The sequence below is a fragment of the Bos grunniens genome, chromosome 5 (genome assembly GCF_055505025.1).
Source record: "Bos grunniens cultivar Pamir isolate PY7600 chromosome 5, Bosgru_T2T1.0, whole genome shotgun sequence".
Lineage (NCBI taxonomy): Eukaryota > Metazoa > Chordata > Mammalia > Artiodactyla > Bovidae > Bos > Bos grunniens.
The window spans coordinates 100,187,105-100,214,676 of record NC_141169.1 but is presented as its reverse complement, the minus strand read 5'-3'; the positions used below and the strand labels follow the sequence as shown (position 1 = coordinate 100,214,676).

The following is a 27,572-nucleotide window of genomic DNA, read 5'->3' as shown; positions in this document are numbered from 1 at the left end:
CAGAGGCATTTAAAAATGGAAAATGTAAATAACACAATTAGAGATCCAGTTGTCCTTTTAATTGGAGCCCAAAGTCTCCTATTTTCTGGAGGTGTGTGATAAGCTAAACTCTCTTCAACTCGCCTAAGTGTGAGGATTTCCTGTTCAAACCTGAAGTGACACATTGACGACAAATCAATATTTTCCATTCTAGCTTCACTCTGAGCCTTCACAGGGCAGCCTGTGAAGGTCACAGACATTGCTTATCTTGACCGGTTGTAAGTTTTTAAATTTCTCCTTTCATTACCAGCTATAGCAGGTCTCTTTTTAGAGAGTAACCTGATCTGCACACTAAAGAATGCACAACTTCCTGGCCAACAGAAGGTATGTGTCCCTCCTCTCCTGTCTCTCTGCTAGACAGTCTCACTTAGTGGGAACTAACAAATGTTAGAGGGGATGCAACTGAGCTATAGTAAATATACAACAAAATCAAAGTAAAACATTGTTTTTTTTTAATAATTTGGTATAAACAATAACCATAAAATACCAAATATTGGGTGATTTCTCCAAGTATTCAAATTATTGTCTGCAGAACGCTAGTCAAGTGAATACACACATGCATATTTGGGTGTGTATATAATATTACGTGAAATTTATTGACCTCATGATAGGGAACAATTAGTTTTGGATTTTATAATCAGTAGATGGTAAGCTTTTTGTATAATAATATGTTTATACATATTTTGCTCAACATCTATAAACAGATTCTTGGAAAGGAATTCATTATATAGCAAAAGGCCAAACATAATTCCTCTTACATGTTTCAGATTGAATAAAAGAACCCTAATTTTTAAATAAAATTAAAGATGAAGTAACTTCTTAAAGACTAATTTAAACTTAATTGTCATAATTAAAGTATTTCTTAAAAATCAAACATTGCATAAATGATATGTTATACTAATTAAAGGCTGATATAAATCAGAGAGAGTACCATAGAAATGATGACTAAGATAATAATTAAAACTGATAATTACTGAGAACTTATAAATTCCAGGTTGAGTGCTCAGTGTTACACCTTGCATAAACTTATTTTATTTTATATTAATTATATAGGTTACCAGATAGTAAATAACTTTTTGAAGGTCACATTTTAAAAATTTCAGTCATAATTAATTTCCAGATATTTCTGACTACTGCATCAATTGTCTGAATTATAAATTATGTTATCTGGGTTTTTTATAAGTAATTATCATCACTTATACAGCTAAAATGACCTTTTCTAACTTGGACATCTATCAGATCTTTCTGGAAGTTTGAACCCACAGTGTTCTTCCATAAGTGACCTATACGTGTTTATCATTTTGTGGGTTCAGATATTAGCCATTAAATCAATTATCAACTACTTTTGTAAAATAAGTATTTTTTAGTCTTTCCTATTGTTTTATTTTTCATATTACTTTGTTATATATGTTTAATGTGTCATTAACACTTTCCAGTATATGAAGCATTTCCTCAGGTTTTAAAGCTTTCTCAGAACTGCTCAACCATTTGAAATCAAGACCATTTGTTATCCCTTTTCATCAATAAATGTAAGTCATCAAATAATATAACTTAGTGTAGGAAATTATTGTATATGTCAACATTACACTCTCCTCATCTTTAAAGAACTGTTTATAACCATTATTAAATTTCAAAATTATCATAAATATGGGTGAATCTCTCTTTTAACAGAACATTTTAATTTTAACACAAGCACTATGATGATTTTAAAATATTTCCATGGAATCTGACTTAATAAAGATATTATTGTTCATGAACTTCTTTATTCCTCCCTAATTTATTGCTTTTCACTGTTTCAATCAATAATATATGCGTCAAATATAGAATATCTTTTTCAAAAAAGCATTCTATCGTGAAAAACTTGTTTACAGTTGTAAGGAATTTACCAGGCTTTAAGTTTGTTCAGCTGCAAAGTGAGCACTAAGCGCTTAGCCCCGCCTGTGTCATTGTACTAGGGTGCTTATCTCACATACACCACTCAACCTCAGTTCACTTCAAGCACAGTCCTTGATCTCACTCAGCTGCAGAGATGAATAACCAAGGAGCAACCTATGCAGAACTGAAGGGAGTCAAGAACTCAAAGAGGCAGATAAGAAAACCTAAGGTTTCTAAAAGTTCCATTTCAATGACTGAGCAGGAATTAACATATGTAGAATTAAATCTTCAAAATGCTCCTCAGAATCTTCATGGGAACGACAGGAATCACCACTCCAAAGGTAAACACTTACTAGACACACGTGGAGCTGTTCTAGGATGTGCAGTGGGGTGCAGAGGTGTGGAGGAAGAGTAGGGGATAAGCTCGCGTATTTTTCACTTTGAGGAACGGAACTTGAAGCTGGATATGGGATTCTGATGTGAAATCGGAGGACGACTTTTATTCTGGCATTACTATAATTTGAAGTCTTTGATCAGCAACGCATGTAGTCTCATATTTGCTGAAAACGCAATGGTATATTCTGAGAGAAAGACTACAGTGGTCAAAATGGGTTGGGGTCCAAGTTTATATCCATAACTCTGTGTTCGTGTGGGTTCTTGTGTATGTAAACTCTGAAAAGCTGTCCCCATCACTCCTTTCTCAGTTTCCTTTTCTGTCCCTGCAGGTTCACCGTCACCTCCAGAGAAGTTTATTGCTGGGATCCTGGGAATCATCTGCCTTGTCTTGATGTCCACTGTGGTGACAGTGATCATTGTTACTCCCTGTAAGTACGTTTTTGAAAAACTGTAAGAGAACTTATCACTTTACCGATGGTCAGTGCTGCTAAACATTTCATAATATTATAGAATGTGCCTATCATTAAAATACATGCATTTAGAATAAATGCAGTATGTTATATCTAATTTGTCAGAAATATACAACACAGGAGAATTACAGAGAGCATGTATATGTATATTCTGATTTCATAACTCAAAACCATGCTTTAGGAGATTTAAAGATCTTTCTGAGAAATACAAATTAATTCTTGAGATTAGTTAAAGCAAATACTGTAAGACGTGGTGAAGTTTGTTCCGTTAGGTTTTTGAAATATTTTTTCCATCAAGTCTTCATTACCTAATTAATTTTTCTGGCTAAATCAGTTTTATTTCAGATTATTCTAGTTCTAAACGATAAACTGAATTCTCAAGCTCATAAATTAAAATCATTATGATTTATTTAAAGCAATATTAACTTTTTAATGATTAATTTTGTAGCTCCTGTAATACAGGAACAGAATTACTCCTCTCTCATAACAAGGCTCCAGAAAGGTACATAATGATTTTCAAAGTTCTGATATGAATACAATTCATTTTTGTCTCTACCTTAGGCTAGTGAAAATAAGAATAGATTTGGGGATAGAACATAATTTATAAAATCAGGCAATAAGCATTCATAAATAAATGATTATAGGAGAGTGCTTCTCCCTATGCAATAATATATGATCACCATATCCATTGTTGGCAATTGGCTGGAATTTCCTCCTGATATAATATGATAAGAGACAAATAATTTTGCTATTCTAAAATAGAAGTTTCATTTCTTGATTTTCAGGACATGTAAAGAGTTGATATTTCTATGTATTTTCTTTATATGGGGACATATATTAAAGACAGACCCTCTCTATGAATGCATGAATGAGATTTGTTTTATATGTACCAGCCTTGAGGATGCATAGATATGTTATTATATATATATATATATATATATGTGTGTGTGTGTGTGTGTGTGTGTGAATATATACATATGTTTATGTCTATGCATATATATAAGTTAATTTTTATTTTCCAAATTCAAATTGTTTTTGAATAGTAATTCATAATCTTTCTTCAGAATGTCATTGTGGTCATTGTCCAAAAGACTGGCTTACATATTCCAACAACTGCTATTTTACTAGTTTGGAAAAAAAATCGTGGAATGAGAGTTTGATATCCTGTGCTACTAAGAATTCTACTCTGCTTTATATAGATAATGAAGAGGAAATGGTAAGCTATTAAATGTTTCCAACACTTTGCTAAAGGCTTCATTTAGTCAACATTATATTTGTTAGAATTCACTTGTGCTTTTGTACATATTTGTAGCTTGTTTATTTAAAGGTCTGCTAGTATTCCATTAAACAATGGAATATAACTTTATGACACTTTATTTACATTTTTATACCACTCATGCATGTGTAGTAATTTCTGGTTCTTGCTTTTCATAGAAAACCGTGCTTCTACAAATGCTATTAAATTCTAAAATGCACTGTGCTGTCTAATTTTACCATACAACAAGGAAAATAAACATATGATTTTGCCTATAGAATTATGTAATTGCATATCAGATCACGGAATAGAAATTTCAGCTTCCCAGCAGCCCCACCTCTCTGTAATATCTTATCACTTCTCGACCTCCTTATTTGCTCCCTGTCCTGACTTTTGATATTATAGAATCTCTTTGATTGCTTTTGATTCATATACATGGAATCCCATGTTCGTGCTTAGTCGTTCAATCATGTCTGACTCTTTGCAACCTCATTAACTTCAGCCTCTCAGGCTCCTGTGTCCATGGAATTTTCCAGGCAAGAATACTGAAGTGGGTTGCCATTTTCTACTCCAGGACATGGAATAATATAGGTTGTCCCTGTCTCATCACTGCCATATGATATTTTGCAGTTCCTCCAAATTTTTGCATTTGTGTGAAGTTTGTAAATTTCCACAGCTCATTGTGTGAATTCAACATTTAAGATCCATTCTTTCCAATCCCGCTGGGTGGAGATGGAGTCTTACACCCTCAGGGATAAAGAGGCTTCTTTGCTTCAGTAGTTTTAGTCAAGACATCCCCTTTGCTGGTCCCACTCCCACCCCTATCACCCAACCCTAGTGTCTCTCAGTGGAGGAAACAGAGGCAGTTTCTCTGACTGCTGCTTGTTAATAAGTGTCCTGATGGATCACCTTGTAAGGCTTACCTGGTGTTGTCTACACGATTTTCTCAACACACAGGAGGAATGGATTACTTGTGCCACCCATAACAGCTAGGTTAGATATTGGGTGCTTGGGAAGTAAGAGGCCTAGGTCACTTTCCTCTGGTTGGTGGGGAGATATAAGATGCCCCTAATTATCACTCCCTCACCTCCCACCTTGTTTTCTCATCACTGAGAAGTGATTAGCGATTACAGAAGAGTGGGACTCCTGGGAAGTCTCAAGCCACATCACCCTTCTCTTTCCACCTTTCAGAGTTCTCCTTTCTCGTGTCTTTCATTAGTTCCCATGTTTACAGTTGAACTTAGCAGGGAGGAACAGAGAGAAATGAGTCTCTGACCCCTTGTCTGGTCCACTGGTTCCACCAATACAGAAACAGATGGCTTTGGGGTTTATCTAGTCAAAGAATGGTGTCAGGTTCAGAAAACCAAATCCGGCTCTCATGTCACTTATTTTCTCAATTTCATTTCCTTAATTTCCCTCTAAAACTGAAATTCTGAGAAACATATAATAGTAGAGAAATCCACTGATATTGTCACAATATCCAGAAAAATGAATGTCATGGAATCTAAAGACTTATTTAAAGCCTTGCTATGTTAGTTTTGATATGAGGGAAAATGAAATTATATGAGTCAGAATTTTCCTCATTGCACATATTCAATTACTCCACCTTCTTATCCCTTAGGCTTAATGTCAGATGTAGTTCACAGCTGTAAGTCTCCCCAAGTTGTTATGCAAGGTGTATTCTTTTGTGGGATCTCTACAACTAATTCATGTCTTTGTAAATATTCCCTTTATCAAATGGCTGTTGAAAAAAAAGGAATTTTCCTTATTAACATTAGAACACAGTGAAACTGATAAGTATAAATGTTGAGTTAATTTTGAATCAAAAGTACAGATATTGGTTAATATTTATGGTGCTATTAAAATTTTGAACTTTCATCTCCTACTTTTAGTGTTAGATTAGAATCTAACATGCTCAATTTGTTCAAAGAATGAAAGATGCTATGAAAGAACACATCCTTTGACTTGCATTTTAAAAATTAATAAAAACATTTCATAATGACTATTTAAGTGAAAGTTCTTTATTTTGGACTAGAAATTTCTGATGTCCCTATCAATTATATCGTGGATTCAAGTCTCTCGTGAAGGCCGCGGTCGTCCTTGGAAGTGGCTAAATGGTTCAACTTGCAATCTACAGTAAGTTTGTAAAAAGAATGCTATATAGAGGAGGAAGAATACAAAAAAAGAAATATTTTTAAAATAACATGAATACATTTGTTTTAGTCCAATTATAGAAAGCTGAAGGAAGATATTGAAAGTTAATAAAATGTTGATACCAATGTTGAAAACCAGGCTACTCTGTAGCCCAATTTCCTAGTAATAAGCTGTTACTGAAATTTTATTAAAGACTTCATTACCCATTTTCAAAATATCTTGTATTAGAGTTACATGGAAAATGCTATTGTTTCATGAGTTGTCTTCATAGAATATAACAGAATTATGCATTTTTCCATAACAGGATAAAAGAGAAATTACCTGGTGAACATAACTGTGCTGTACAATCTTTATGGGAAATAAGAACAGAAGACTGTCAGTTTCCAAATGCATATCATTGCAAGCATAAGCTTGAGAATTAAAATATGAGTTTGGATGCTGTTGGGTAACTTGACCTTTTATGAAATGGAAATAATATTCTGATTGCATACATTTTTAAATGAATTTTATTATTTTTTCTGATAATGAATGTTTTTCAAAAACAGTTGAAATATAATTGTGTGTGCTCATTCGTTCAGTTGTGTCTGACTCTTTGAGACCCCATGGACTATAGGCTGTCAGGCTTCTCTGTCCAAGGAATTCTCCAGTCAAGAACACTGGAGTGGTTCTATTCCCAGGTTTTTAAGGAATTTCCACACTGTTCTCCATAGTGGCTGTACCAGTTTGCATTCCCATCAACAGTGTAAGAGTGTTTCCTTTTTCTCCACACCCTCTCCAGATATTGTTGTTTGTCGACTTTTTTTGTGGTGGCCATTCTGACCGGCAGAGACAATACTTCATTGTGTTTTTAATTTGCATTTCTCTAGTAATGAGTCATGTTGTGATATGAGAAAGCTACATATCTTTTTCTATGTTTTATTAGCTCTCTGTATATCTTCTTTGGAGAAATGTCTGTTTAATTCTTTGGCCCACTTTTTGATTGGGTTGTTCATTTTTCTGGTATTGAGCTGCATGAACTGCTTGTATATTTTGGAGCTTAATTCTTTGTCAGTTGTTTCATTTGCTGTTATTGTCTTCAACCATGAAGGCTGCCTTTCCACCTGGCTTATAGTTTCCTTCGTTGTGCAAAAGCTTTTTTTACCTAGGTCCCATTTGTATTTTTCTTTTTATTTCCATTACTCTGCAAGGTGGGTCATAGAGAATCTTGCTGTGGTTTATGTCAGTGGGTGTTATGCCTCTGTTTTCCTCTAAGAGTTTTAATAGTCTCTGGTGTTAAATTTAGACCTTTAATCCATTTTGAGTTTTTTTTTGTTTATGGTGTTAGAAAGTGTTCTAGTTTCATTCTTTTGCATATGGTTGACTGGTTTTCCCAGCATCTGAATCAGTTCTAATGAGGTGGATGAAACTGGAGCCTATTATATGGAGGGAACTAAATCAGAAAAAGAACCATCAATACACTATATTAATGCATATATATGGACTTTAGAAAGAAGGTAACAATGATCCTATATGCAAGGCAACAAAAGATATACAGATGTAAAGAACAGACTTTTGGAGTATGTAGGAGAAGGCGAGGGTGGGATGATTTGAGAGAATAGCATTGAAACGTGTATATTCCCATATATAAAATAGATGACCAGTGCAAGTTGGATGCATGAAGCAGGACTCTCAGAGCTGGTGCTCTGGGACAACCCAAGGGATGGGGGAGGGAGGAAGGTGAGAGCGGGGTTCTGAATGGGAGAACACATGTGCACCCATGGCTGATTCATGTCCATGTATGAGAAAAATACCACAATATTTTAAAGTAATTATCCTCCAATTAAAATAAATTAACTAATTTTTTAAAAAAAGACTACTGGAGTGGGCTATCATTTCATATTCCCGGGAGGACCTTCCTGACCCAGGGATCAAACCCTCATCTTCTGCACTGGCAGGCAGTCGCTTTACCACTAGTGCCACCTGGAAAACCCCACTGAAGTATCATATACACATCCAAATATAGGTATCGTTACTTTTGTGTCTCACTTTTTTTGCTCAACAGTATGTTTATGGCATTCAAACTTCTAAAAGATTGCATATTGTGTGAGCCCATTTCTATGTAATATCAAAAATGGGAGTAGAGAGACCAAAAGTAGATTAGTGATTACTAAAGGTTGTGAAGGGACGGAACAGGAAAAGACTGCAAATTGATTAGTGATGAATGCTTTCTAGAGTTTGATAGTAGTGATGGTTGTAAACTGTGAATAATTGTAAAATCATAGATTTATATATTCTAAATGGATAAATTTTATGCTCTGTAAATTACACCTCAATAAAGTTTTTAAAAAATAACTGCTTTGGGACTGCGTTTAATCTTTAAATAATTTCTAAAGATAATTGTCTTACAATATTGACTCTTCCAGTCAATATCATGCTTTATCCTTCCAATCAATTAGGTTTTCTTTAAATTCTCCCTATATTATTGATCAGTTTTGTTTATTTATTTATTTGTGTGACACTCTTCAGCATGTGGTAGTTTAATTCAGTGACCAGGGATCGAACGCCCACTCCCTGCACCGGGAAGCAAGTAATCCGAACCACTGGACCACCAGCGAAATCCTCCTAGAATATTCTATAGTTTCCAACATTGAAATTTCACACAAATATGGACTTTTCATAGCCATGCTTTTGTAAATAGCAATTTTGTTTTTAAATTTGTAGTAATTGTTGCTGCTGCAAATAGAATCATGCCCAATGACTTCTCATATTGTATGTATTAATTTTATCATTTCAAATACATATTCCTCTGGATTGTTTATGTAAATAGATATTGCATCTCTGAATAATCACGTTTTATTTCTTCCCTCCAGGTGCAATAACTTTTTCTTGTTTTGCTTTTCTTTTTTTTTCTTGTTTTTGACTTATTTTTACCGAGTTGCCTTTTATTTCCAATGTTGAACAGATGATACAGTAAAAGTCTTATAAGTATCCTTCCTATACTGGGGGAAAATATTTCAATACTTCATGCTGAAATATGTGTTTTCTAAGGTTTTTTCATATACCTATCTAACATGAAAGCAATTCTATAGTATTCATAATTTTCTTATAGGTTTTGTATGCAATCAGTCATGTTACCATTTTACTATTTTTCTTTCAATGGAATGAGAAAATTTTTAATGTTTTTGAAATATCTCTTTCCTTCAAATGTTGACCAATTATGCATTCCTGAAATAAAACCACAAAAATCATTCTGTATTTTCTTCCTTTGAAAAATCACTGCATATATCATATTTAGATTAAGATGATTTTCTTCATCCATTTATCACAGAGTTTGGACTGACTCCATTGATATTATGTAACTTGGCAGGTTTTGTTATCAAGGCTCTATGGAAGACTCTGTGTTATGGTGAACGACCTGGCATAGTTTTAAGTGTTATTATTCACTACTGATACCATTAGGGCTCCTAGAATATTTTGTAGGAAGGTTTACACAGTGAACTTAATATATTTAATACATGTTAATCTTATACAGGTTTATGGTTGTTGTACTACATTTGGTAATTTCCATTTTCTAGACATTCTATTTCATATGGATTGTAAAAAGTTCTTATAATACAGCTTTATTGTCTGTTTAACACTGTCCATAAAAACCATAATGGTTTTGCCAGGTTTCAGTTCAGTTCACTCAGTCGTGTCCGACTCTTTGCGACCCCATGGACTGTAGCACACCAGGCTTCCCTGTCCGTCATCAACTCCCAGAGCTTGCTCAAACTCATGTCCATCGACTTGATGACACCATCCAACCATCTCATCCTCTGTTGTCCCCTTCTCCTCCCACCTTCAATCTTTCCCAGTGTCAGGATCTTTTCCAGTGAGTCAGTTCCTCCCATCAGGTGGTCAATGTTTTGAAGTTTCAGCCGCAGCATCAGTCCTTCCAATGAATATTCAGGACTGATTTTCCCCAGGATGGAATGGTTTGATCTCCTCCTAGCCCAAGGGACTTTCAAGAGTCTTCTCCATCACCACAGTTCAAAAGCATCAATTCTTCAGTGCTCAGCTTCTATATGGTCCAACTCTCACATCCATACCTGACTACTGAAAAACCAAGCTTTGACTGCTGCTGCTGCTAAGTCACTTCAGTCGTGTCCAACTCTGTGCGACCCCATAGATGGCAGCCTGCCAGGCTTTTCCATCCCTGGGATTCTCCAGGCAAGAACACGAGAGTGGGTTGCCATTTCCTTCTCCAGTACATGAAAGTGAGAAGTGAAAGTGAAGTCGTTCAGTCATGTCCGACTCTTAGCAACACCATGAATTGCAGCCCAGGCTCCTCCATCCATGGGATTTTTCCAGGCAAGAGCACTGGAGTGGGTTGCCATTTCCTTCTCCAATGCCTGAAAGTAGACGGACCTTAAAGTAATGTCTCTGATTTTAATATGCTGTCTAGTTTGGTCATAACTTTCCTTCCAAGGAACAAGCGTCTTTCAATTTCATGGCTGAAGTCAAATCTGCAATGATTTTGGAGTCCAAAAAAATAAAGTCTCTCAATGTTTCCATTATTTCCCCATTTTTTTGCCATAAACTGATGGGACTGGATCTTCGCTTTTGAATGTTAAGTTTTAAGGCAGTTTTTTCACTCTCCTATTTCATTTTTATCAAGAGGCTCTTTAGTTCTTCGCTTTCTGCCATAAGGGTGGTGTCATCTACATATCTGAGGTTATTGATATTTCTCCAGGAATCTTCATTGCAGCTGGCATTTCGCATGATGTGCTCTGCTTGGAAGTTAAATAGACAGGGTGACAATATACAGCCTTGACATATTCCTTTCCCAATTTGGAACCAGTCCGCTCTTCTATATCCGGTTCTAACTTGCTTCTTGACCTACATACAGATTTCTCAAGAGGCAGGTCAGGCAGTCTGGTAATCCTATCTCTTGAATAATTTTCCAAAGTTTGTTGTGATCTACACAATCAAAAGCTTTGGCATAGTCAACAAAGCAGAAGGTGTTTTTCTGGAAGTCTCTTGCTTTTCCAAAGAATCAAATTGCCAACATCTATTGGTTTTTCCCGGAGAAGGCACTGGGGACCCACTCCAGTGGTCTTGCCTGCAAAAATCCCATGGACGGAGGAGCCTGGGCTGCAGTTCATGGTGTCGCTAAGAGTCAGACACGACTGAGTGACTTCACTTTCACTTCTCAGTTTCATGTACTGGAGAAGGAAATGGCAACACTCCAGTGTTCTTGCCTGGAGAATCCCAGGGACGGAAAAGCCTGGCAGGCTACCGTCTGTGGGGTTGCACAGAGTCAGACACAACTGATTCGACTTCGCAGCAGCAGGAGCATTGGATTGTCATATTTATATAGATATAAAAGATTTGTGTTTTCTCTATTCTCCACATGTCATTTATTAATTTTATTGTCTTTCAAATGAAAATAGCTTTGACCCTTTTATTCCCTTCTACTGTAATTTTTTTCATGATTTTTCATATTTGCTATTTTCTTCCTTCATGTTTATGTGAATTACTTTAATTTCACCAAAATTGCTTTTTCATTTCAAGTTTCTTGTCAAGCATGCTTAGATTTCTTCTTTTTTTTTTCATTTATAATGTATGCATTTAACTGAATTAAAATGTCACAAGACAGAATCTTGTTACATTTTTCTTTTAATTCATATAAAATTATGAAATTTGACTTTGACTTTTCCTTGGTTCATATGTTATTTAGAAATAGATTACTGAATACAAAACCCAATAAAGATTTTCAAAGTTTTGGTTATTGACTTCTATTTTAGGTAAACTGGTTAGAGAATTTTTCATGAACCTGGAAATAGTCTGTAATTCTACTGCATATGGCTGATGTGACTATGAAATCAATCTGAAATGTTTATTTCTTCTAATTAATTAAAAATTAAATTTGAATATTCACATTTCAAGTGCCCACTTGCCAAACTTGGCTGGAGGCTAGTGTTTGACACCATAGTTCTGTAGCTTTTTTAGTAATGTAACTGGACTTAGGCATATATAGTGAATTTTTGAGAAATGTTCATTTGAACTTAAAAAATAAGAATATTCTATGTTAGTGTATGGAGAAGGAAATGGCACCCGACTCCAGTACTCTTGCCTGGAAAATCCCATGGATGGAGGAGCCTAGTAGGCTGCAGTTCGTGGGGTCGCTAAGAGTCGGACATGACTGAGTGACTTCACTTTCACTTTTCACTTTCACACATTGGAGAAGGAAATGGCAACCCACTCCAGTGTTCTTGCCTGGAGAATTCCAGGGACAGGGGAGCCTGGTAGGCTGAAGTCTATGGGGTCGTGCAGAGTCATACACACCTGAAGCGACTCAGCAGCAGTTCTATAAGTGCCCTACATTTTACAGCATGCATTCTTTACTCGATAGTCTAGTAAGTTCATATTTTTGTACTCTTCTGAAACAACGAAAAGACATAATTTCTCTCTACTGTTTTCACTGCTCATGCCATTTTTGCTCCCTTGAATTCTAATACAAACATATATGCACAATTTGATACTTTATCATTACTATTTTACCTGTCAATATCTATTTGGATATGTCCACATAAGTTCTTTTCTTCAATTCTTCTTTCCTTTCTGCATATCCAAATTTTCAACTACAATAAGAGTTTCTTCTTTACAAGACCTTAAAATGTTTCCTTTACATAGAGTCATTTAGTACTTTTGGCAATCTCCCTCCATTTAAAAAACTTCCTTGAAAATGAATCCATCTAGCCATCATGTTAAAAGGGTATTTGCACTTACTATGGACCTCCAATTTATCTATCTCTCTTAGGTCACTAGGTACTTCCACTTTAGATATAGTCACAAACATGTATTTTTGCAATAAACAGTATATTCAAAATACTCTTGGATTTTGAGCATTATCTTGGCTGTATGTGGATTAACCATAGATTTTATTAAAGTTAAATACCAGAAGAGTCAACATATTTGGGCATGTAACCAAGGACATGATGTGTACAAAATTATTTAATTGAAACCAGCAAAGTGTATGATAACATGAATAATTCATTTAACACTTGCCTTGTAGCTCAGCTGGTAAAGAATCCGCCTGTTATACAAGAGACTTCAGTTCAATCCGTGAATTGGGCAGATCCCCTGAAGAAGGGAATGGCTACCCACTCCAGAATTTTTACCTGGAGAATTTCATGGACAGAGGAGCCTAGTAGGCTACAGTTCATGCATTTGCAAAGAGTTGGACACAACTGAGTGACTTTCACTTCAAATTTTAAAAGTGAATATTACTGAATTTTACATTATTTGGCATCACTAATGAATGCTTCACTTGCTATAATTCAATGAAGTGGGTAATAGAATATTATTTATTTAGTTCATTAATATTTAGTTCATTAATATTATTTATTTAGTTCATTAATAAAGATAGTCCTCATATAGGTAGCCATTAGCAATTGCCATAGAAAGTTCAAATATTAGTCTATATAATTAGGACATAATAGAGTTTGCAAATAGCTTACAAACAGCTTACAAATACCTGAGAAAAGAAGAGAAGTGAAAGGCAGAGGAGCAGGAAAAGATATACCCAACTAAATGCAGAGTTCCATAGATTAGCAAGGAAAGAGAAAGCCTTCTTAAGTGAACAGTACAATGAAATAGAGGAAAACAATAGAAAGGGAAAGACTAGAGATATCTTCAAGAAAACTGGAGATACCAGGGAATATTTCATGCAAAGACAGGCACTAGGGAGGACAAAAATGGCAAGGACTTAACAGAAGCAGAAGAGATTAAGGAGAGGTGGCAAGAATACCCAGATTAACTGTACAGAAAAACTCTTAATGACCCAGATAACCACAGTGGTGTGGTTACTCACCTAGAGCCAGATATTCTGAAGTGTGAAGTCAACTGGGCCTTAGGAAGCCTTACTAAAAACAAAGCTAATGGAGGTGGTATAATTCCACCTGAGCTATCTCAAATCCTAAAGAATGATGGTGTTAAAGTCCTGCACTCAATATGCCAGCAAACTGGAAAACTCAGCAGTGGCCACAGGACTGGAAAAGGGCAGTTTTCATTCCAAGCCCAAAGAAAGGCAATGCCGAATAACATTCAAATTATCTTACAATTGCACTCATTTCACATGTTATCAAGATTATGCTCAAAATCCTTGAAGCTAAGCTTCAGCAGTACATGAACAGAAAACTTCCAGATATTCAGGCTGGATTCAGAGAAGGCAGATGATCGAATTGTCAAAATCCATTGAATCATAGAGAAAGCTAGGGAATTCCAGGAAAAAATCTACTTTTGCCTCATGGACTCTGCTAAAGCCTTTGACTGTGTGGATCACAACCACCTGTGGAATATTCTTAAAGCGATGGGAATACCAGACCAATTTAGCTGCCTCCTGAGAAATCTGCATGCAGGTCAAGAAGCAACAGTAGAACAGGACATGGATCAACGGAATGGCAGGTCGGTTCAAAATTGGGAAAGGAATACTTCAAGGCTGGATATTGTCACCCTGCTTATTTAAATTATATGCAGAATACATCATATGAAATGCTGGCTGGATGACTCACAAGACGGAATTAAGATTGCAGCGAGAGATATCAACAACCTCAGATAGCAGATGATACCACTTTAATGGCAGAAAGTGAAGAGGAACTAAAGAGCCTCTTGATGCAGGTGAAACAGGAGAGTAAAAAAGATGGCTTAAAGTTCAACAATCAAAAAACAGAGATCATGGCATCCAGTTCCATCACTTCATAGTAAATAGACAGAGAAAAAGTGGAAACTGTGTCAAATTTCATTTTCTTGGGCTCCAAAATCACTGTCTACAATGACTGCAGCCATGAAATTTAAAAGCGCTTGCTCCTTGGAAGTAAGCTATGACAAAATTAGTTAGCATATTAAAAAGCAGAGACATCATTTTGCCAACAAAGGTCCATATAATCAAAGCTATGATTTTTCCAGTAGTCATGTATGGATGTCAGAGTTGGACCATAAAGGCTGAGAGCCAAAGAATCGATGTTTTCCAGCTATGGTGATGGAAAGAGTCCCTTGGACAGCAAGGAGATTAAGCCAGTCAACCCTAAAGGAAATAAACCCTGAGTATTCATGTGAAGGACTGATGCTGAAACCGAAGCTCCAATACTTTGGCCACCTGATGTAAAGAGCTGACTCATTGGAAAAGATCCTGATGCTGGAAAAGATTCAATGCAAGAGGAGAAGAGGGCCACAGAGGAATATGTGACTGGATGACCTCACTGACTCAATGGACATGTAGTCGTGGGTATGCTCAGACTCTTCAGTCATGTCTGATTCTGTGACCCCATGGATGGTAGCCCCGCTAGGCTCTTCTCTCCATGGAATTTTCCAGGCAAGAATCCTGGAGCGGGTTGCCATTTCTTTCTCCAGGGGATCTTCCTCAGCCAAGGATTGAACCCAGGTCTGTTGCATCACAAGCAGATTCTTTACCATCTGAGCCACCAGGGAAGCCCATCATTGGATGTGAATTTGAGCAAACTCAGGGAGATAGTAAAAGGGAAGCTTTGCCTGCTGCAGTCCACAGAGTCACAAAGAATCAGACATGGCTTCATGACGGAACAACAACAATAAATTGGTATAAAAGTACAGATTTATATTCCATTTTTCTAGATTTTAGAAAGCTAAAAACGTGCTGCGATTCATGGGGTCGCAAAGAGTCGGACACGACTAAGTGACTGAACTGAACTGAAAAATTAGATGACAGTTAAAATAAAGTTTAAAATGTAGTTAACTCTTCTGAATTAGGGACAAGTATCCTTAAATACGAACTGTCAATGGAATTATGATTTCCTCCATTATAATAGAAATGACACAATGAGATTATAAGGAAAAGACATAAATAATGCCTAGATTTAGCAAATTTATCTAAAAGTAAAACTTAAACACTGAGGTTACCCTTGACAAGGAGTAGATGTTCAGCACTGATGAAGGAAATGAAAGCAAGTTAACAGCAGAGTGATCATGTCCTTTGTCCCCCTATATCTTTTAGAAAGTGAAATCAATTCTCAGAGGAACTCACCAAGGAACAAACTAACTGATACACTACATATCCAAAGTCTCCTATATTCTGGAGTTGTGTGATGAGATAAAATGTCTTCAAAATACCCAAGCGTAAGAATTTCCTGTTTCAGTGACACGGTGATAAGAAATATATTTTTTCCTCTTTTGTTTCACTCTGGGCCTTCACAGGGCAGTCTGTGAAGACCACAGACATTGTTTGATTTTCACAGTAACCTGGCCACTCACGAGAAGAGGCAGGACTCTGGCCTGTAGAAGGTATGTGTTTCCCTCTCCTTCCTAATTCCTCATCTCATTTAGCAGGAGATTACAAATGCCAAAGTGGTTCGATTAAGGGACAATTGCTAAGCAAACAAATTAAAGAGATATTGGTATCTGTATTTGATATTTTGGTATTTTAATTTGGGAGAAAGTAAGAATAAAATATGAAGTATTTGGGAAGATTTCTTAAAATGTTCAAATTCTTGCCTGCAGACATTATTCAAGTGAATAACTGAGTTTGTTAATCAATCCAATTTAAGACGGAATATCAGTAGCATCAGGACAAGGGACAGTTAACATTGTATTTTGTCATCAATAGACATAGAATTAGATACAGTATTAAATATTTAACTCAGCCCTTAAAAATAGGTTCTTAAAATGGATTCATAGAATTGTGAATGGCCAATATAATTCTTCACTGATCTAATTAAAGTAAAAATCAGAATATGGTACCTCCAGTAAAATGCTGGATTAACTCAATTATATACTATCAAATGCTTTATAAAAACTTAATCATAATACTGAAAAAAGATAAATCACACTAACACAGAGATTTCTGTCCTATAAATTATATTGCCTGATATGAATAATACCATGGCAATTGTATTAAAATAAGAAATAAAATAAAAGTCAAATTTAATATTAGGTGTTTTACATGTTTATATCATACATATTTTTATACTCATCTTATAGTAGTAAACTCATTTGCTAAATACTAAATAATTTTTAAAAGTCATACATTGTAAATTTCAAAGCCAGAATTAATTGTAGATTGCACTACTACAGAATCCATTGACTGAATTATTAAGGCACACTGTTGACTGATTATAATTGCTGATACAACTAAAGCTTCCCTCATTGACTTAACAGCCTCAGGATCTTCCTCGAAGTTTGTACCAACATTGTTCTTCCATAAATGATGTATGCTTTCCTTATCATTTTGTGATTTCATATCTTAGCCATTGACAATTGTCAATTACTCATGTAAAATAAGTATTTAATGTCATTTTAACATTGTTTTGTCTTTATATGATAAACTCTTTTGGAGAATGTAATATGTCATGTACCATTTTTAACATGTAAAATATTTCTTTAATTTTTTAATGATTTCTTAGAGCTCCATAATCACACAAAATAGAAGAATTATTTGATAGCATCTCGTTCCCTTTTCATTAATGAATGTCCCAATTAAAGTAGTTTAATGCAGAGTGTACCATATATGCCAATACTGATATTCCCTCATCATAGAAAGCTGTCTTTAACTTTTAATGGATTTTAAACTTACCTATAAAATTGGTGCATGTTTTTCCAATATGGACTTTAATTTGAACAAAGATAACAATTTTAAAGGATTTCTGTGAATTTTGACTTTCAATTCATCAGGATATTACTATTCATGAACTTTTTTAGTTATCTACTAATTTTCATTGTTCCAATAAACAAGTAACATTATGTCAAACAGAATATTTTTTAAAACATTTATTTGTTTTTAACTGATTGATGACTGGTTTACAATATTGCTTTACTTCTGTCATACATCAGCATAAATTAACCATAGGTGTACATATGTCCCCTCCTTTGAGTTTCCCTCTCACCTCCCACACATTCCCACCACTCTTGGTTATTAAACACCAAATAGTATCTTTAAAACTACTTACTCTACCATGAAACAGTTGTCTAAAGGTCTACTGAAATGAGAACCAAACTGGGATTTGCTCAGCTGCTAAATGAGTGCTGTTAACTGATCTCACACATCACCCAGTTTAACTCTTCAAGGCTTCTTGTGATTTTATACACCATTTATTAACTACTTATGTGAAGTTTCCATAGAGCAACATCCTTGACATTAAACAGCCACAGAGATGAAGAACCAAAAGGAAAGCTACTCAGAACCGAGTCTGGTTAAGGACACCAGGAGACAGCAAATGAGAGGTGAGATCCTGAAAAGATCAATTTTAGCAGCTGAGCAGGAGAAAACCTACGTGGGATTAAACTTTCAAATTGCCTTTCATTATGTCAATGGAATGACAGGAACTACCCCTGCAAGTGTAAAGCATTTACCTGCTTACGTGTTTTTATTAATGAGACTTAGAGCTGGAGTTTGAAATACAATATTCTAATATGACATATGTGCTGTGCTGTGCGTAGTCGCTCAGTTGTGTCCAACTCTTTGCCACCCCATGGACTGTAGCCCGCCAGGCTCCTCTGTCCATGGGGATTCTCCAGGCATGAATGCTGGAGAAGGTTGCCATGCCCTCCTCTAGGACTACCTACCCAGGCAATGCTGTAATTTGTAGTCTTTGATCTACAACTCATGAAGCCTTATATTTGCTGAAAAAGGAATGGTATAATCCGAGAGGAGGACTGCAATGGTAGATATCGTTTTGGGGTCCAAGATGATGTGTTTGAATTCTCATGGATGTGGGATCTTTGTTCTTCTAAAATAACTGTCTCCATCACTCCTTTCTCAGTGTTTCCTTTTCTCTCCCTGTAGATTCACCATCAGCTCGAGAGAAGCTCATTGTTGTGATCCTGGGAATCGTATGTTTTGTCTTGATGTATACTATAGTGAGACTGATAACTTTTATTCCATGTAAGTCAAGTTTTGAAAGATTATGAATGAACCTTTCATTTTAATGATCGTCAGTGCCTCTAAAATGTCATATTATTATGGAATAGAACTCTTATTTTAATGTGTGCATTTAGCCTAAGTATTGAATGGCAAATGAGTTGAGTAAAGTGTTAATTACAGAATGATTGTAGGGAAAATTAAATATATACACATCTATTTTCTGATTTCGTAACTCAAAGATATACTTTAAGAAACTGAAACACCTTATTGAGAAAAACAAATTAATTCTTGAGATCGCTTGAACCAAGTATTGTAAGAGGTGGTGGAGTCTTTTCTCTAAGATTTTTGAAATATACACCCCCCAGTCTTCATTACCTCATTAATTATTCTTAAAGCAATTTTTTCCAGATCATCCTAAATCCTACAAATACCATGTTTAAACTAAACACTAAAATTATTATGATTTATTTAAATCAATGTTAATATTTTAAAAGATTACTTCCATTTATTTCTAGGTACCCAAATATCAGAACAGAATAAGTCCTCTCTGGTAACAAAGCTTCCAAAAGTTACATAATGATTTCAAACTTCTATTATAAATATAGTTTGTGTTTTGTCTCTCTCTTAGGCTAGTGAAGATAGAAACAGATCTGGGGATAAAACATAAATTATAAAAACAGGAACAATATTCCTAAATAATCATTAAAGGAGAGTCTTTCTCCCTATGCAACAATATGATCACCATATCCATTGTAGGCAACTGGCTGTACTACATTAGAATAAATGCAGTATGTTATATCTAATTTGTCATAAATATACAACACAGGAGAATTACAGAGAGCATGTATATGTATATTCTGACTTCATAACTCAAAAGCATGCTTTAGGAGGTTTAAAGGTCTTTTTGAGAAATACAAATTAATTCTTGAGATTAGTTAAAGCAAATACTGTAAGATGTGGTGAAGTTTGTTCCGTTAGGTTTTTGAAATATTTTTTCCATCAAATCTTCATTACCTAATTAATTTTTCTTGCTAAATCAGTTTTATTTCAGATTACTCTAATTCTAAACAATAAACTGAATTCTCAAGCTCATAAATTAAAATCATTATGATTTATTTAAAGCAATATTAACTTTTTAATGATTAATTTTGTAGCTACTGTAATACTGGAACAGAATTACTCCTCTCTCATAACAAGGCTCCAGAAAGGTACATAATGATTTTCAAAGTTCTGATATGAATACAATTCATTTTTGTCTCTATCTTAGGCTAGTGAAAATAAGAATAGATTTGGGGATAGAACATAATTTATAAAATCAGGCAATAAACATTCATAAATAAATGATTATAGGACAGTGCTTCTCCCTATGCAATAATATGATCACCATATCCATTGTTGGCAATTGGCTATAATTTCCTCCTGCTATATTATGATGAAGCAAATAATTTTGCTATTCTAAAATAGAAATTTCATTTCTTAATTTTCAACACATGAAAAGAGTAGATATTTCTATGTGTTTGCTTTATATGGGGACATATATTAGAGACAGACCCTCTCTATGAATATATGAATGAGATTTGTTTTATATGTACCAGCCTTGAGGATGCATAGATATGTTATTTTATATATATATGTGTGTGTATATATACATGTTTATATCTATGCATGCTGCTGCTGCTAAGTCGCTTCAGTCGTCTCCAACTCTGTGTGACCCATAGACGGCAGCCCACCAGGCTTCCCGTCCCTGGGATTCTCCAGGCAAGAACACTGGAGTGGGTTGCCATTTCCTTCTCCAATGCATGAAAGTGAAAAGTGAAAGTGAAGTCGCTCAGTTGTGTTCTAGCAACTCTAGCAACCACATGGACTGCAGCCTTCCAGGCTCCTCTGTCCATGGGATTTTCTAGGCAAAAGTACTGGAGTGGGGTGCCAATGCCTCGTGTAAGTTAATTTTTATTTTACAAATTCAAATTGTTCTTGAATAGTAATTCATAATCTTTCTTCAGAATGTCATTGTGGTCATTGTCCAAAAGACTGGCTTACATATTCCAATAACTGCTATTATACTAGTTTGGAAAAAAAAATCATGGAATGAGAGTTTGATATCCTGTGCTACTAAGAATTCTACTCTGCTTTATATAGATAATGAAGAGGAAATGGTAAGATATTAAATGTTTCCAACACTTTGCTAAAGGCTTGATTTAGTCAACATTACATTTGCTAGGATTCACTTGTGCTTTTGTACATATTTGTATCTTGTTAATTTTAAGGTCTGCTAGTATTCCATTAAACAATGGAATATAACTTTATGATACTTTGTTTACATTTTATACCATTCATGCATGTGTGGTAGTTTCTGGTTCTTGCTTTTCATAGAAAACCATGCTTCTACAAATGATATTAAATTCTAAAATACACTATTCTATCTAATTTTACCATACATCAAGGAAAATAAACATATGATTTGCATATAGAATTCTATAATTGCACATCAGATCATGGAATAGAAGTTTCAACTTCCCAGCAACCCCACCCCTCTGTAATATCTTATCACTTCTCCACCTCCTTATTTGCTCCCTGTCCTGACTTTTGATATTATAGAATCTCTTTGATTGCTTTTGAATCTTATACATGGAATCCGTGTTTGTGCTTAGTCGTTCAGTCGTGTCTGACTCTTTGCAACCTCATTAACGTCAGCCTGTCAGGCTCCTGTGTCAATGGAATTTTCTAGGCAAGAATACTGAAGTGGGTTGCCATTTTCTAGTCCAGGACATGGAATCATATAGGTTGTCCCTGTCTCATCACTGCCATATGATATTTTGCAGTTCCTCCAAATTTTTGCATTTGTGTGAAGTTTGTAAATTTCCACAGCTCAATGTGTGAATTTAACAGTTAAGATCCATTCTTTCCAATGCCGCTGGGTGGAGATGGAGTCTTACACCCTCAGAGATAAAGAGGCTTCTTAGCTTCAGTAGTTTTAGTCAAGACATCCCCTTTGCTGGTCCCACTCCCACCCCTATCACCCAACCCTAGTGTCTCTCAGTGGAGGAAACAGAGGCAATTTCTCTGACTGCTGCTTGTTAGTAAGTGTCCTGATGGATCACCTTGTAAGGCTTACCTGGTGTTGCCTACACGATTGTCTCAACACACAGGAGGAACGGATTACCTGTGCCACCCCCAACAGCTAGGTTAGGTATGGGGTGTTTGGGAAGTAAGAGGCCTAGGTCACTTTCCTCTGGTTGGTGGGGAGATACAAGATGCCCCTAATTATCTTTCCCTCACCTCCCACCTTGTTTTCTCATCACTGAGAAGTGATTAGCGATTACAGAGGAGTGGAGCTGCTGGGAAGTCTCAAGCCACATCACCCTTCTCTTTCCACCTTTCAGAGTTCTCCTTTCTCCTGTCTTTCACTAGTTCTGATGTTTACAGTTGAACTTAGCAGGGAGGAACAGAGAGAAATGAGTCTCTGACCCCTTGTCTGGTCCACTGGATTCCACCAATACAGAAACAGATGGCTTTGGGGTTTATCTAGTCAAAGAATGGTGTCAGGCTCAGAAAACCAAATCCGGCTCTCATGTCACTTATTTTCTCAATTTCATTTCCTTACTTTCCCTCTAAAACTGAAATTCTGAGAAACATATAATAGTAGAGAAATCCACTGATATTGTCACAATATCCAGAAAAATGAATGTCATGGAATCTAAAGACTTATTTAAAGCCTTGCTATGTGAGTTTTGACATGAGGAAAAATGAAATTATATGAATCAGAATTTTCCTCATTGCACATATTGAATTACTCCACCTTCTTATCCCTTAGGCTTAATGTTAGATGTGGTTCACAGCTGTAAGTCTCCCCAAGTTGTTATGCAAGGTGTATTCTTTTGTGGGATCCCTACAACTAATTCATGTCTTTGTAAATATTCCCTTTATTAAATGGCTGTCGAAAAAAAAGGAATTTTCCTTATTAACATTAGAACACAGTGATACTGATAAGTATAAATGTTGAGTTAATTTTGAATCAAAAGTACAGATATTGGTTAATATTTATGGCACTATTAAAACTTTGAACTTTCAACTCCTATGTTTTTTAATGTTAGATTAAAATCTAACATGCTCAATTTGTTCAAAGAATGAAAGATGCTATGAAAGAACATATCCTTTGACTTGCATTTTAAAAATTAACAAAAACATTTCATAATGACTATTTAAGTGAAAATTCTTTATTTTGGGCTAGAAATTTCTGATGAGCCTATCAATTATATTGTGGATTCAAGTCTCTCGTGAAGGCCATGGTCGTCCTTGGAAGTGGCTAAATGGTTCAACTTGCAAACTACAGTAAGTTTGTAAAAAGAATGCTTTATAGAGGAGGAAAAAAAGAAATATTTTTAAAATAACACGAATACATTTGTTTTAGTCGAATTACAGAAAGCTGAAGGAAGATATTGAAAGTTAATAAAATGTTGATACCAATGTTGAAAACCAGGCTACTCTGTAGCCTGATTTCCTAGTAACAAGAGCTTACTGAAATGTTATTAAAGACTTCATTACCCATTTTCAAAATATCTTGTATTACAGTTGCATGGAAAATGCTATTGTTTCATGAGTTGTCTTCATAGAATGTAACATAATTATGCATTTTTCCATAACAGGATAACAGACAATATACCTGGTGAACATAACTGTGCTGTACAATCTTTATGGGGCATAAAAGCAGAAGACTGTCACTTTCCAAATACATACCATTGCAAGCATAAGCTTGAGAATTAAAACATGAGTTTGGATGCTCTTGGGTAACTTGACCTTTTATGAAATGGAAATAATATTCTGATTGCATACATTTTAAAATGAATTATATAATTTTTTCTGATAATGAATGATTTTCAAAAACAGTTGAAATATAATTGTGTGTGCTCATTCGTTCAGTTGTGTCTGACTCTTTGAGACCCCATGGACTATAGGCTGTCAGGCTTCTCTGTCCAAGGAATTCTCCAGTCAAGAACACTGGAGTGGTTCTATTCCCAGATTTTTAAGGAATTTCCACACTGTTCTCCATAGTGGCTGTACCAGTTTGCATTCCCATCAACAGTGTAAGAGTGTTTCCTTTTTCTCCACACCCTCTCCAGCTATTGTTGTTTGTCGACTTTTTTATGGTGGCCATTCTGACCGGCAGAGAGGATATCTCATTGTGTTTTTAATTTGCATTTCTCTAGTAATGAGTGGTGTTGTGATATGAGAAACCTACATGTCTTTTCGTGTGTTTTATTAGCCCTCTGTATATCTTCTTTGGAGAAATGTCTGTTTACTTCTTTGGCCCACTTTTTGATTGGGTTGTTCATTTTTCTGGTATTGAGCTGCATGAACTGCTTGTATATTTTGGAGCTTAGTTCTTTGTAAGTTGTTTCATTTGCTGTTATTGTCTTCCATCCTGAAGGCTGCCTTTCCACCTGGCTTATAGTTTCCTTCGTTGTGCAAAAGCTTTTAAGTTTACCTAGGTCCCATTTGTATATTTGTTTTATTTCAATTACTCTGCAAGGTGGGTCATAGAGAATCTTGCTGTGGTTTATGTCAGAGGATGTTATGCCTCTGTTTTCCTCTAAGACTTTTAATAGTCTCTGGTGTTAAACTTAGATCTTTAATCCATTTTGAGTTTATTTTTGTTTATGGTGTTAGAAAGTGTTCTAGTTTCATTCTTTTGCATATGGTTGACTGGTTTTCCCAGCATTTGAATCAGTTCTAATGAGGTGGATGAAACTGGAGCCTATTATACAGAGGGAACTAAATAGAAAGAGAACCATCAATACACTATATTAATGCACATATATGGACTTTAGAAAGAAGGTAACAATGATCCTATATGCAAGGCAACAAAAGAGACACAGTTGTAAAGAATAGACTTTTGGAGTATGTGGGAGAAGGCGAGGGTGGGATGATTTGAGAGAATAGCATTGAAAGGGTATATTCCCATATATAAAAGAGATGACCAGTGCAAGTTGGATGCATGAAGCAGGACACTCAGAGCTGGTGCTCTGGGACAACCCAAGGGATGGGGGAGAGAGGAAGGTGAGAGCAGGGTTCTGAATGGGGGAACACATGTGCACCCATGGCTGATTCATGTCCATGTATGAGAAAAATACCACAGTATTTTAAACTAATTATCCTCAAATTAAAATAAATTATTTTTTTTAAAAAAAGACTACTGGAGTGGGCTATCATTTCATATTCCCTGGAGGACCTTCCTGACCCAGGGATCAAACCCTCATCTGCACTGGCAGGCAGTCTCTTTACCACTAGTGCCACCTGGAAAACCCCACTGAAGTATCATATACACATCCAGAATATAGGTATAGTTACTTTTGTGTCTCACTTTTTTTGCTCAAGTGTTTATGGCATTCAAACTTCTAAAAGATTGCATATTGTGTGAGCACATTTCCATGTAATATCAAAAACAGGAGTAGAGAGACCAAAAGTAGATGAGTAATTACTAAGGGTTGTGAGGAGACGGAATAGGAAAAGACTGCAAATTGATTAGTGATGAATGCTTTCTAGAGTTTGATAGTAGTGACGGTCGTAAACTGTGAATAATTTCAAAATCATGGATTTATATATTTTAAATGGATAAATTTTATGCTCTGTAAATTACACCTCAATAAAGTTTTTAAAAAGTAACTGCTTTGGGACTGCATTTAATCTTTAAAATAATTTCTGAAGATAATCATCTTACAATATTGACTCTTCCAGTCAATATCATGCTTTATCCTTCCAATCAATTAGGTTTTCTTTAAATTCTCCCTATTTTATTGATCAATTTTTATTTATTTCTTTATTTGTGTGACACTCTTCAGCATGTGGTATCTTGATTCAGTGACCAGGGATCCAACGCCCACTCCCTGCACCGGGAAGCAAGTAATCTGAACCACTGGACCACCAGCAAAATCCCCCTAGAATATTTTATAGTTTCCAAAATTGAAATTTCACACAAATATGGACATTTCATAGCCATGCTTTTGTAAATAGCAATTTTGTTTTTAAATTTGTAGTAATTGTTGCTGCTACAAATAGAATCGTGCCCAATGATTTCTCTGATTGTATGTATTAATTTTATCATTTCACATATATATTCCTCTGGATTGTTTGTGTAAATAGATAGTGCATCTCTGAATAACTACGTTTTATTTCTTCCCTCCAGGTGCAATAACTTTTTCTTGTTTTTCTTTTCTTTTTTTTGTTTTTCTTGTTTTTGACTTATTTTTACCCAATTGGCTTTTATTTCCAGTGTTGAAGAGATGGTACAGTAAAAGTCTTATAAGTATCCTTCCTATACTGGGGAAGAATATTTCAATACTTCATGCTGAAATATGTGTTTTCTAAGGTTTTTTCATATACCTTTCTAACTTAAAAGCAATTCCATAGTATTCATAATTTTCTTATAGGTTTTGTATGCAATCAGTCATGTTACCATTTTACTATTTTTCTTTCAATGGAATGAGAAAATTTTTAAATGTTTTTGAAATATCCCTTTCCTTCAAATGTTGACCAATTATGCATTCCTGAACTAAAACCACAAAAATCTTTCTATATTGTCTTCCTTTGAAAAATCACTGCATATATCATATTTAGATTAAGATGATTTTCTTCATCCACTTATCACAAAGAGTTTGGACTGAGTCCATTGATATTATATAACTTGACAGGTTTTGTTATCAAGGCTCTATGGAAGCCTCTGTTTTATGGTGAAAGACCTGGCATAGTTTTAAGTGTTATTATTCACTACTGATACCATTAGGGCTCCTAGAATATTTTGTAGGAAGGTTTATACAGTGAATTTAATATATTTAACACATGTTAAGCTTATACAGGTTTATGGTTGTTTTACTATATTTGGTAATTTGCATTTTCTAGACATTCTGATTCATATGGGTTGTAAAAAGTTTTTATAATACAGATTTATTGTCTGTTTAACATCTGTAAAAACCATAATGGTTTTGTCAGGTTTCAGTTCAGTCACTCAGTCATGTCTGACTCGGCAACCCCATGGACTGCACTATGCCAGGCTTCCCTATCCATCACCAACTCCCAGAGCTTGCTCAAACTCATGTCCATCGACTCGGTGACACCATCCAACCATCTCATCCTCTGTTGTCCCCTTCTCCTCCCGCCTTCAATCTTTTCCAGTGTCAGGGTCTTTTCCAGGGAGTCAGTTCCTCCCATCAGGTAGCCAAAGTATTGAAGTTTTAGCCGCAGCATCAGTCCTTCCAATGAATACTCAGGACTGATTTTCCCCAGGATGGACTGGTTTGATATCCTCCCAGCCCAAGTGACTCTCAAGAGTCTTCTCCATCACCACAGTTCAAAAGCATCAATTCTTCAGTGCTCAGCTTTCTATATGGTCCAACTCTCACATCCATACATAACTACTGAAAAACCAAGCTTTGACTAGCCGGACCTTAAAGTAACATCTCTGATTTTAATATGCTGTCTAGTTTGGTCATAGCTTTCCTTCCAAGGAACAAGCGTCTTTCAATTTCATGGCTGC

General features: G+C 35.5%; 1 protein-coding gene and 1 pseudogene across 4 annotated transcripts; both read left to right on the top strand.

Annotated features, from left to right (window-relative positions):
• Positions 1-224: 224 nt before the first annotated feature.
• LOC147372713 (NKG2-A/NKG2-B type II integral membrane protein-like) lies at positions 225-26,608 on the top strand. Of its 3 annotated transcripts, none has more exons than XM_086404126.1 (6): positions 225-363; positions 2,640-2,738; positions 3,229-3,282; positions 3,845-3,996; positions 6,071-6,171; positions 6,494-8,041. In XM_086404126.1, the coding sequence occupies exons 2-6, from the start codon at positions 2,702-2,704 to the stop codon at positions 6,609-6,611; spliced, it is 462 nt and encodes a 153-aa protein (XP_086260252.1). In that variant the 5' UTR covers positions 225-363; positions 2,640-2,701; the 3' UTR covers positions 6,612-8,041. The 3 variants fall into 3 exon arrangements, with proteins under 3 accessions (XP_086260252.1, XP_086260251.1, XP_086260250.1); XM_086404125.1 differs by lacking the exons at positions 225-363; positions 6,494-8,041 and adding exons at positions 1,989-2,255; positions 25,882-26,608; XM_086404124.1 differs by lacking the exon at positions 225-363 and adding an exon at positions 1,991-2,255.
• Positions 16,354-23,961, top strand: LOC147372714 (NKG2-A/NKG2-B type II integral membrane protein-like; annotated as a pseudogene). Its single transcript, XR_015164904.1, has 7 exons — positions 16,354-16,467; positions 18,292-18,402; positions 18,965-19,063; positions 20,197-20,250; positions 21,046-21,198; positions 23,274-23,374; positions 23,689-23,961. The product of XR_015164904.1 is annotated as an NKG2-A/NKG2-B type II integral membrane protein-like (transcript).
• Positions 26,609-27,572: the final 964 nt, after the last annotated feature.